At 38.8% G+C, this 12,707-nt stretch overlaps 1 protein-coding gene across 1 annotated transcript in view; it reads right to left on the bottom strand.

The window, feature by feature from the left end:
• Positions 1–1,075: 1,075 nt before the first annotated feature.
• The window catches only part of gfra4a (GDNF family receptor alpha 4a), a gene marked incomplete at both ends in the record, with an annotated part of 121,796 nt that continues 110,164 nt past the window's right edge, over positions 1,076–12,707 (bottom strand). Inside the window, 2 exons of the mRNA XM_079287257.1 lie at positions 1,076–1,222; positions 2,766–2,932. Coding sequence (XP_079143383.1) covers positions 1,076–1,222; positions 2,766–2,932 — 314 coding nt within the window. The remainder of the gene's footprint in view (positions 1,223–2,765; positions 2,933–12,707) is intronic.

The following is a 12,707-nucleotide window of genomic DNA, read 5'->3' on the forward strand; positions in this document are numbered from 1 at the left end:
TTTGTTTTTCCAGAGAGCGACGCATTCGTTCATGCATCAAAGCCCACGCCGGCTGTCCTCCCACCGGCCCAGCGTGACGTGCCACAAACTTGTCGATCGGTATGTTTTCCCTGCGGCGAAGTCCACATACAGTTAAAAAATATAAACTTGTTTCCATCTCGTCGCATCACCAAAAATCCACATGATTTCATCTCTTTTTGTTACATTTCTGAAGAGGAACCAACAAACGTCTGTCAGGCCCTCACACTTCAAATCATTTCTAGCTTTGAAATGAATATGAATTACAATTCTTGAAGGCTAATAAGTAATGTAGGTCCTTGTTTGACAAAATAAAACACTTTTACAGACTTTGAGATTTTCTTAAACTTATTTGAATGTCAATTAACAACTTAATTCTTTCTATATATATATATATATTTATTATCTTTTCATCCTGCCACTTAAACACAACAGTCAAAAAACTTCATCGTGATTAGTGAGATATATATTATGTGCTTTCTGGGTAACAAAAACATCTGCAATAAAAGTGTGAGAATAAGAGAACGAGAGCAAAGCTGAACGAACACACACGTCCACCTTAAATCTCATGGAACACGTCATCACAGTTCATCTGAGACTAAGGTCTTAACATTTAATAGTTTTCTTTTACACCAAGGAATGTTCAGGGACCAAAACAAAATGCAGTGTATTTTTTTACTTTATATATATATATTGTTTAGAGTCTTCTGGCGCTGCATCACCAGCGGCTCATCACTGTACACCCTCTCCTCCACTGTAGCGTGGCCGTTGTTTTCAGATGAGCAAAGTCAGCATGTGTGTGTCGTACAACAGTCTGTATTCAGGGTGGCATGAAGCAAGAAATGAGGTGTGCACTTCCTGGGTAGCGGCCGCCTCTCTGTGGTCCTGAGGGGCGTGGCCTAAACAACACATCTGCTGAGTCATGATTCACAAAAAGAGATTAAGTGTGATTTTTTTTTTTTGTGACAGATGGAGCTTTGACACAGAAATGTCTCTCTCTCACCCCCCCACACCAGGTTTGGAGTTTGGTCCATGGAGGCCCGGTGAGCGAGGCCTCTTATTGGTCGGAGAGCAGCAGCAGCAGCAGCCAACCGAGGCCCAGCATCAGGGACAGGTGGACGGGCTCGGCTCCGCGGCCAGACAGGCCCGGAGAGGGAAGAGTGGAGTCGCCCTCGTCGCCCCACAATCTATCGTTCTCGTTTACCTAAAAAGGAAACGAGAGCGTGATTAGTCGTCCGTTCTTTTTGGTAAAATAATAAAACAAACTGTTATCTGCTTCCAGGTTCCCACCACGAGACATCTTCCCACGCAGCAGCCGAGAGAGAAAAACAATTTGAATGATCAACTATGCGAGTGTGAGACGAGTGAAGGCGACGACATTCTTCACAGCGAGAGACGCTTCTCTCTACGAACATATGAAGTCAGTCTAGCACCAGCTTTGGCTCTACTCCCAGCTGACTGGGTGAAGGCGTTTCACAGCCATGAAATAGGAACTTGAGTTAACACTCGACTATCAGGTGAAGAAATATCATGTTTAAGGTGCCACTTCCCTGTTCATCTCTGTACCTTAATATGAAGGCCAGAGGAATCAGAGGATGACGAGGAGTTCAGAGCACCCGAGGCACGAATATGTAATTTGGGTTTTTGCTTCAGTTTCCCTCTGGAAGTAAGTAAGTGGCCCAGTTATACACGTCAGTTGTGAAGTTTATTTATATCTGTTGGCAGATTGTCAATTATGTTTTGGGGAGGGTTCCCATTAGGAGCCAAATTATATGATTCATATATTTCTCATTATTAACATCTCAAACACTGTGCTTAATGCAAAACAGGCTGTCCACATTAAACTGTGTTCAACAGAGTTTAACGTTGTTTACTGGACTACATTAATGATGTTTACAGAACCTGTTTGTCTAGTTATGAATGTGAGACCATTTACATGTTCATGCTGTATTTTCAAAACTACAAACACTCATCTGTGTACAGTCAAAGTGTCTTAATTCTTTTATTTCAATAAGGTTGTTTGTTTTATGCTCTACTTAGTTTGCTGAATGCTTTTACTTCTGCAGAGATGTAATGACTCCGCTGGGATCAATGCCATCCGATCTGAAAGCTTCCTTCATCAGAACCCTCCATCATGAGCACACGATGGGTCAGTCAGTACGAGCTCCTTGCAACATGTACTGTAAGTCAGCACTGCAAACATCTTTTTACCTTATTTGGACTCGAGGGAATTTCACGGTTTAAAAAATCTCGTTATTATTGTGTTTCTGTACAAAAGGATAATCTAATACGGTGTTTGTTTCGTTCTCTAACTCCCTAATATCGATTTGGCCCTCAAATCGATGTAAGTTGGACTCTAATGAGGAGCAAATTGACATTTAGGAAAGCCGTGGATCATTATTCTTTTGGACGAGTGTCGAGTAACATAATTGTAATCTACATGCTCGTCATTTTAGCAAATTTTTCACTCTAAAAAGTTTTGCCATACACTCTAAATTTAAATGATATATGCAAAAATCTTGGGCACTGAAATAAGCCGAAGTGTACTTTGTGCACATGGCAGCAAACAGACGGCGTCTCGGTTGTTGAGTGACTGACTTTGCACCGGACGCTGTCTGCTGGTCTCTGCAGAATGAAACAAACGCCCCCAAGCTATCTGGAGCAGAGCGAGGCCCTCTCCTCCGCTAGTGCCGCTCCGTTCGGCAAAATGGTCGCGCGTCACAATTCCGTCTCCCGTCTCGTCTCACCTGAGTCGGTATCTGTGCTCTCAGAATGTTCTGCTCTGTTTCCACGGAGAGGCCCGGGGCGGTGGTCGCCAGGTGCGGGCTCTGGTTGTCGGTTGCTGGACTGGGCATCCCGGGCTGGCTGGCTGTTCTCTCATCCGACCTGTTCCCAAAGGCCAGGATGGCATTCTCTAGAACACAAGAGCAGCAGTGTTAACGGACATGACTCGAGGCGCAATAGATGGAGGAAGCTCCTGCAAACTGCATTAACAGAAACACCAGCAACACGACGCGCTACTAAAACTAGCAGGATCTGACATATTTGACCAAAAATGAAAATATGTACTCCTTTGTGCTCACAGCCAGCGATGCATCATAGTTACAGAGAAATACAAGCACTCGTGACCGCTCCACCCGACTCTGGATGACGGACCTTCACATTGCTCTAGTTTATACATCCTGTTGCCTTTCTGGGCCGCTAGTGTAAGAAACTGCCAACAAATGCGTAACATGTGTTATTCATATGGCTGCGGGGTAAGTTTAAATATGATATTCATAAGGCGAGAACTACTGCAGTGCTACAGTCAACTATACACAAGAGAGGAAGGAGTGTTGTGTGAGCAGGAATTCACTTTCCTGTGTACAAATGTAAATCTAGAAGGAGAAAGCTTGTTAATAGAAGAGTGTGTCAGGCAAAGGCTGCGCAGTATATACATTCAATTAATGGCAAAAAGGGGTTTCTGGTCATATTATAAAAAACTAACACACACACCATGATTACCACTTGCTCGTGTGAGACGAACAAGTGGTTTGACCGGGAAGTGAGTTTGACAGAATTTCTAAGGAGCTAATTATACTCGTACAGAAGAGCAGCAGTGTGGAGGGCAAATACTCGCCCTGTATCCGCTGCAGCAGTCTGTCAATCAAGCGTTCTTTGTTTACATAACTCCATTGGACGGCAACATGTTGCCGGGAAGCAAGAGGATCGTTCCTCCGTCATCTCTGACTCCGACAGAGGCCTTGGTGTGTGGAAACGTGACGCAGCAGGCTACCGGCAAGCGCCGCCGCGTCGTCTGTCACGTGACTCACAGTTGGAGCACTTCTACAGCTCGGACTGCATGAAGCTCCTGGTGGAATCACCAGTGCAAAAGATGAAAATATCTCATTCTTTAAATAATAAGATTCTGTTCATAACAAAACTTTAGAAGAGAAGTTAAAAGGGAGAATTCTGCACCTCTTAAGATGCTCAATGAGTGTTGACGGGAAATGTACTCGGATATTGAGCCATACATCGGCACTGCCGGCATGCTGCTCGCAGAATAAATCTGCTTTCTCGGTCGATATATAGCGAGCAAACAGGAATTTATTGGACATCAACAGAAAAGGTGCAGAATTTTCCAATAACCGAGCTTGAAATTCTGTCACGTGTACTGCTAAAGATGGGCTAAATCTTATCAGGATATATATTTATAATATTTGCCCACCCTCATAAAATCTCCTGGGACCATCTGTGGCTCGTGACCCAGTCACAAGTTGTGACATGTATAATAAAAGAGTATTAGCAAGAGAGTGTAATAAGAGTATTATACTGTTTGCTGCTGCCTTTAATTGAACCCAATTCAATTAATATATTCATCAATTTCCTGCATTTTGTTTTAATGACTGTTTTTATTGTTTCAATGAATGTTCTTAATTGTTTTTAAAATCTCCTTTTCTTTTGCCTTATGTTTTGATGCTTTTAATGTTTTGATGTGAAGCACTTTGAATTACCTTGTTGAAATGTGTTATACAAATAAACTTGCCTTGCCTAAGAGAATATTATAACAGAGTATTATAAAAGTATTAGTAAGAGTATTATAAAAGAGTATTAGTAAGAGTAATAAGAGTATAAGTAAGAGAGTATTATAAAAGTATTAGTAAGAGAGTGTAATAAAAGAGTATTAGTGAGAGTATTATAAGAGTATTAGTAAGAGAGTATTAGTAAGAGTGTTATAAAAGAGTATTAGTAAGAGAGTATTAGTAGGAGTATTATAAAAGAGTATTAGTAAGAGTATTATAAAATAGTATTAGTAAGAGTATTACAAAAGAGTATTAGTAAGTGTTACAAAAGAGTATTAGTAAGAGAGTGTTATAAGAGTATTAGTAAGAGAGTGTAATAAAAGAGTATTAGTGAGAGTATTATAAGAGTATTAGTAAGAGAGTATTAGTAAGAGTGTTATAAAAGAGTATTAGTAAGAGAGTATTAGTAGGAGTATTATAAAAGAGTATTAGTAAGAGTATTATAAAATAGTATTAGTAAGAGAGTATTACTAAGAGTATTACAAAAGAGTATTAGTAAGTGTTACAAAAGAGTATTAGTAAGAGAGTGTTATAAGAGTATTAGTAAGAGAGTGTAATAAAAGAGTATTAGTAAGAGAGTATTAAAACAGTATTATAAAAGTATTAGTAAGAGTATTATAAAATAGTATTAGTAAGAGAGTATTACTAAGAGTATTACAAAAGAGTATTAGTAAGTGTTACAAAAGAGTATTAGTAAGAGAGTGTTATAAGAGTATTAGTAAGTGTGTTATAAAAGAGTATTAGTAAGAGAGTGTTAGTAAGAGTGTTATAAGAGTATTAGTAAGAGAGTATTATAAAAGAGTATTAGTAAGAGAGTATTATGAGAGTATTAGTAAGAGTGTTATAAGAGAGTATTAGTAAGTGTGTTATAAAAGAGTATTATAAGAGTATTATAAGAGAGTGGGAAGATAGTTTTATTAAATCACAACCTGTCTGCCGACAGTTCCTGGAGCGGATTTAATTTTAATCTCAACTGTTCGACACTGCTGTTAAGTTGTTGCAACAGTAGCATATTTGCAATGATTACTGGAGGAATTTGACTCTTTAGGGATCGTGTTTCGTCTCCACAGCTGTAAACGGAACAGATGTTCAGGTTTGGATGTAATTCTATTAAACAAACGGATGCTTTCGATGTTTCGGGTTTGAATCCTCACCTGACTGAAACAGATAATCACGCCTTTTGCTGTCAGCACTGAAAACAACTTTACAGCAAAGATGATTCAGAGACTGAGACACAAGCAAACAAGCCGGGATTCTCAATTTATACAATCGAAACTCCAAAATTCCCCAAAAAAGAAAAGTGACATTGGACTTTGACTTAGTTTCCTAAAAGAGGATTCAAATCGTCAGTCAGCCTTTCAGTTTGTCATCTTCCAGATGTCTGTGATGATCAGTAGGCTATGACTGGAGGGATGTTACAGTATATGTATAACTTACACTCTGGTATATGGTCTTAAACACACTTATACCCAAAGGACACCCTTCACATCAGGTTCTTAGATTTAGAACAACCAGAATGAGTTATGATCATACGATGAATTCATATTCTGTAGGCACTCGTTTTCATTCAGCTCATGTGTTACCCTGCAGCAATTACGTTTGCATGAAAGTCACTTCAATTAAAATATGCTCAAATGAAGACATGAATGAGAGATTCATCAATTAATAGCCACAGCGTCTACTGTAAGATGGATGTGGGTGCTTAGAAATGAGAATCACACCATTATTCCATCTGTTCGCAGCAAGAAAACCTCCGATTTCAGAAGCGACTCGCTGGTGATTCGTGAAGGGATTTCAAAGCCTTCAGCGGAGTACCGGGTGTGACACACAAACATTGATTTCTCACAGGGTCCTAACAAATTGATCCATCCATCCATCCATCGCCCTTGCAAACTAAATTCTGCAGCAATCAATGCAGAGCGTTGACTCGACTCCCTCCACTGGTGCAACACTGAGCATGCTCGTCAGAGATGGAGATGGGCGACCTGCGTTCGCTGGTTTGCCAGCTCTGCAGCTAATTAGGGAATCTGCAACTTACAACAGCAGAAGTCAGTAGTGAGGGGAGCAGATTGAACCCGGCTGACGGTGTGTTTATACATCAGCACCTTGCAGGAAAGGCTGCGGACCGGCGTGCTAATGGTGCTGTGGGCCATTAGTGCTGGTAGGACAGGTGGGAAAGTGTGCGGTTCGGGCTGCAGCGATCCCCCGGCAGGCTGACGGCTGAGGGAAGCGAGGGTGCAACTCCAGCTGCCGCCACCGTGCCGCGCCACCCGCTGTCACGCAGAGATGAAGTGCCAATAGATATCTTCAGTGGTAAACTGTTGTGACAGTTCCTTTGTAAGTGTTTGGACGCGGCTGTTTAAGCACCACCATCTCGCATCTCTTTGACTTTTAAGTTTCTCCCTGAGGGCGTCTTTCTTTTACTGACTTCATAGGTTCCAAAGCCACACAGCCTGTGCACGCCCCTTTCCTGTCCCCAACCTTCCTGACACATTGCTGGTTACCCTCACTGTTAGAACACCAACTTAACTACCAGAAAGAAATTTGAATAATTGCAGAAATAAATGAGCGTCACCTCCATCTGTCCTCTCTTTTTTTCACTGACACACACAGCTTTCAGAGAAGGAAGAAGTCCAGAGCTGCAGTTCTGCATCGGGATGTGGTTATTATCGCTGCGATGAGGTGGTAAGACAGGGTGACAGCTGCTTTTTAAAACCTGAGAGCGCTCGTTCCAGAGAGGGATTTGTTTTTCAGCAGCTTTTCCCCTCCCGTCTACAAACGACTGTATTCTTCCCTGCCACTATTCTCTCTGTCCACCTCATTAGTTCAGAGGCAGGAAACCAAATCACGTTCAATTACCAAGTCATCAAAGGCCATCTGAAGCCCCAGCACAGGGGGGGCCGCCGCAAACAGAGGTAAGCACCAAACGAGACCAGGAGGATCTATTTAATTGAGGCTCGTGCTGTCTAATGGTGAAACACAGCCATCGGCGGAGGAGCGGACGGGCTTTTGGCTCCCGTCAAAATGAATAACACTCCATTCTCTGTACATTGTGGTTACACGAGGAACATGGGGGAAAGGAGAACATCGAGGGTCTCTCCTGGGGCGGATTCATTTTCCCGATTATTGGCTCGAATTAAAACTCTCCTTGCCAAAATCATTATACACACAAATAGAACTGCGGCTCGCCCGTGCCTGGCATACGAGACTGAACTCCAGTGGAGATGAGCGCGTGACGTGCATCGCCTCTCCCCTCACAAACCTCTTAGTCCTCATTATCACGTACGCGCTTGTTTGCCTTCAGTCTGCTCAGGCAGGAGGAGAGGAGGAGCGCGAGGTTTGTTTTCCTGGGTCTCTAAGGAGCTTTCAGTAAACAGCACAGAGGAGCAGCACTGCCGTGTGGGTCACGGCTGCAGGATGCACATGAGGAGTTCCATTGAAAAACATGTCTATATGTATGGCTTTAACTTTATATACTCCTTCAGTATTAATAAAGTTCTGTGTTAACTTAACAAGAGTGATAAACTATGCTGTAAATACAGGTTACTTACAGGTTACAGTAGGGCTGCGCCATACGCACAACATCTCTTATCTCGATGACAATATATCTCTATCTGTAGAGCATGTTTCAAATTCAATTAATAGTCTGTGAAATGGTAAAGCCTATTTTTGTATACTTCAGAGTGAATTAAATACTTGACTTCTTCATAATAAGTAGAATATTAAGATTTTTAATCTCGAGGGTCCCCTTTTAAGGGGACCTAGAGGGGGTACACTAGAGGGGGTACCCTGTGTAAAATAAAATAAAAAAATACCTGTGGAATAAAGAGATTCTGGGCCATTTTACACACTGCAAAACACAATTATACATGACCTAAGATCATATCTAGAAGAATACTATAAGTTTTATCTCAATACCACATTTTTTTGGGCAAACAACTGTGTACTATGGTCTTTGTATTGGTCTCTCATGAGAAACGCAGAGCGTTCATGGCGGATGCAGCACATCCAGCAGGGCCGTGATTCGACCGGGCCACATAAAATGACGTGGCGGGCCTTGAGTTTGACACGTGTGGTATAGCATGTCGTAAAAAGTCAAAAACAGTCATAGTATAGCATGTCGGAAAAACTCAAAAACGGTCATAGTATAGCATGTCGAAAAACGGTCATAGTATAGCATGTCGAAAAAAGTCAAAAACAGTCATAGTATAGCATGTCGAAAAACGGTCATAGTATAGCATGTTGAAAAAAGTCAAAAACAGTCATAGTATAACATGTCGAAAAACTCAAAAACAGTCATAGTATAGCATGTCGAAAAAAGTCAAAAACAGTCATAGTATAGCATGTCGAAAAAAGTCAAAAACAGTCATAGTATAGCATGTTGAAAAAAGTCAAAAACAGTCATAGTATAGCATGTTGAAAAAAGTCAAAAACAGTCATAGTATAGCATGTCGAAAAAAGTCAAAAACAGTCATAGTATAGCATGTTGGAAAAACTCAAAAACGGTCATAGTACAGCATGTTGAAAAAAGTCAAAAACAGTCATAGTATAGCATGTCGAAAAAAGTCAAAAACAGTCATAGTATAACATGTTGGAAAAACTCAAAAACGGTCATAGTACAGCATGTCGAAAAAAGTCAAAAACAGTCATAGTATAGCATGTCGAAAAACGGTCATAGTATAGCATGTTGAAAAAAGTCAAAAACGGTCATAGTATAGCATGTCGAAAAAAGTCAAAAACAGTCATAGTATAGCATGTCGAAAAAAGTCAAAAACAGTCATAGTATAGCATGTCGAAAAACGGTCATAGTATAGCATGTTGAAAAAAGTCAAAAACAGTCATAGTATAACATGTCGAAAAACTCAAAAACAGTCATAGTATAGCATGTTGAAAAAAGTCAAAAACAGTCATAGTATAGCATGTTGAAAAAAGTCAAAAACAGTCATAGTATAGCATGTTGAAAAACGATCATAGTATAGCATGTCGAAAAAAGTCAAAAACAGTCATAGTATAGCATGTCGAAAAACTCAAAAACAGTCATAGTACAGCATGTCGAAAAAAGTCAAAAACAGTCATAGTATAGCATGTCGAAAAACGGTCATAGTATAGCATGTCGAAAAAAGTCAAAAACAGTCATAGTATAGCATGTCGAAAAATGTCAAAAACAGTCATAGTATAGCATGTTGAAAAAAGTCAAAAACAGTCATAGTATAACATGTCGAAAAACTCAAAAACAGTCATAGTATAGCATGTTGAAAAAAGTCAAAAACAGTCATAGTATAGCATGTTGAAAAAAGTCAAAAACAGTCATAGTATAGCATGTTGAAAAAAGTCAAAAACAGTCATAGTATAGCATGTCGAAAAGAGTCAAAAACAGTCATAGTATAGCATGTCGAAAAACGGTCATAGTATAGCATGTTGAAAAAAAGTCAAAAACAGTCATAGTATAGCATGTCGAAAAACTCAAAAACAGTCATAGTATAGCATGTCGAAAAAAGTCAAAAACAGTCATAGTATAGCATGTCGAAAAACGGTCATAGTATAGCATGTTGAAAAAAGTCAAAAACAGTCATAGTATAGCATGTCGTAAAAAGTCAAAAACAGTCATAGTATAGCATGTTGGAAAAACTCAAAAACGGTCATAGTATAGCATGTCGAAAAACGATCATAGTATAGCATGTCGAAAAAAGTCAAAAACAGTCATAGTATAGCATGTTGGAAAAACTCAAAAACGGTCATAGTACAGCATGTCGAAAAAAGTCAAAAACAGTCATAGTATAGCATGTCGAAAAACGGTCATAGTATAGCATGTTGAAAAAAGTCAAAAACAGTCATAGTATAGCATGTTGGAAAAACTCAAAAACGGTCATAGTATAGCATGTCGAAAAACGATCATAGTATAGCATGTCGAAAAGAGTCAAAAACAGTCATAGTATAGCATGTCGAAAAACGGTCATAGTATAGCATGTTGAAAAAAAGTCAAAAACAGTCATAGTATAGCATGTCGAAAAACTCAAAAACAGTCATAGTATAGCATGTTGAAAAAAGTCAAAAACAGTCATAGTATAGCATGTCGAAAAAAGTCAAAAACAGTCATAGTATAGCATGTCGAAAAAAGTCAAAAACAGTCATAGTATAGCATGTCGAAAAACGGTCATAGTATAGCATGTCGTAAAAAGTCAAAAACAGTCATAGTATAGCATGTTGGAAAAACTCAAAAACGGTCATAGTATAGCATGTCGAAAAACGATCATAGTATAGCATGTCGAAAAAAGTCAAAAACAGTCATAGTATAGCATGTTGGAAAAACTCAAAAACGGTCATAGTACAGCATGTCGAAAAAAGTCGAAAACAGTCATAGTATAGCATGTCGAAAAACGGTCATAGTATAGCATGTTGAAAAAAGTCAAAAACAGTCATAGTATAGCATGTTGGAAAAACTCAAAAACGGTCATAGTATAGCATGTCGAAAAACGATCATAGTATAGCATGTCAAAAAAGTCAAAAACAGTCATAGTATAACATGTTGGAAAAACTCAAAAACGGTCATAGTACAGCATGTCGAAAAAAGTCAAAAACAGTCATAGTATAGCATGTCGAAAAACGGTCATAGTATAGCATGTTGAAAAAAGTCAAAAACAGTCATAGTATAGCATGTTGAAAAAAGTAAAAAACAGTCATAGTATAGCATGTCGAAAAGAGTCAAAAACAGTCATAGTATAGCATGTCGAAAAACGGTCATAGTATAGCATGTTGAAAAAAGTCAAAAACAGTCATAGTATAGCATGTTGAAAAAAGTCAAAAACAGTCATAGTATAGCATGTCGAAAAACGGTCATAGTATAGCATGTTGAAAAAAGTCAAAAACAGTCATAGTATAGCATGTCGAAAAGAGTCAAAAACAGTCATAGTATAGCATGTCGAAAAACGGTCATAGTATAGCATGTTGAAAAAAGTCAAAAACAGTCATAGTATAGCATGTTGAAAAAAGTCAAAAACAGTCATAGTATAGCATGTCGAAAAACGGTCATAGTATAGCATGTTGAAAAAAGTCAAAAACAGTCATAGTATAGCATGTCGAAAAACGGTCATAGTACAGCATGTTGAAAAAAGTCAAAAACAGTCATAGTATAGCATGTCGAAAAACGGTCATAGTATAGCATGTTGAAAAAAGTCAAAAACGGTCATAGTATAGCATGTCGAAAAACTCAAAAACAGTCATAGTATAGCATGTCGAAAAAAGTCAAAAACAGTCATAGTATAGCATGTCGAAAAACGGTCATAGTATAGCATGTTGAAAAAAGTCAAAAACAGTCATAGTATAGCATGTCGTAAAAAGTCAAAAACAGTCATAGTATAGCATGTTGGAAAAACTCAAAAACGGTCATAGTATAGCATGTCGAAAAACGATCATAGTATAGCATGTCGAAAAAAGTCAAAAACAGTCATAGTATAGCATGTTGGAAAAACTCAAAAACGGTCATAGTACAGCATGTCGAAAAAAGTCAAAAACAGTCATAGTATAGCATGTCGAAAAACGGTCATAGTATAGCATGTTGAAAAAAGTCAAAAACAGTCATAGTATAGCATGTTGGAAAAACTCAAAAACGGTCATAGTATAGCATGTCGAAAAACGATCATAGTATAGCATGTCGAAAAAAGTCAAAAACAGTCATAGTATAGCATGTCGTAAAAAGTCAAAAACAGTCATAGTATAGCATGTTGGAAAAACTCAAAAACGGTCATAGTATAGCATGTCGAAAAACGATCATAGTATAGCATGTCAAAAAAGTCAAAAACAGTCATAGTATAACATGTTGGAAAAACTCAAAAACGGTCATAGTACAGCATGTCGAAAAAAGTCAAAAACAGTCATAGTATAGCATGTCGAAAAACGGTCATAGTATAGCATTTTGAAAAAAGTCAAAAACAGTCATAGTATAGCATGTCGAAAAAAGTCAAAAACAGTCATAGTATAGCATGTCGAAAAAAGTCAAAAACAGTCATAGTATAGCATGTCGAAAAACGGTCATAGTATAGCATGTTGAAAAAAGTCAAAAACAGTCATAGTATAGCATGTTGAAAAAAGTCAAAAACAGTCATAGTATAGCATGTCGAAAAGAGTCAA

This window comes from Melanostigma gelatinosum (genome assembly GCF_949748355.1).
Source record: "Melanostigma gelatinosum genome assembly, chromosome: 16".
In the NCBI taxonomy this organism is placed as follows: domain Eukaryota; kingdom Metazoa; phylum Chordata; class Actinopteri; order Perciformes; family Zoarcidae; genus Melanostigma; species Melanostigma gelatinosum.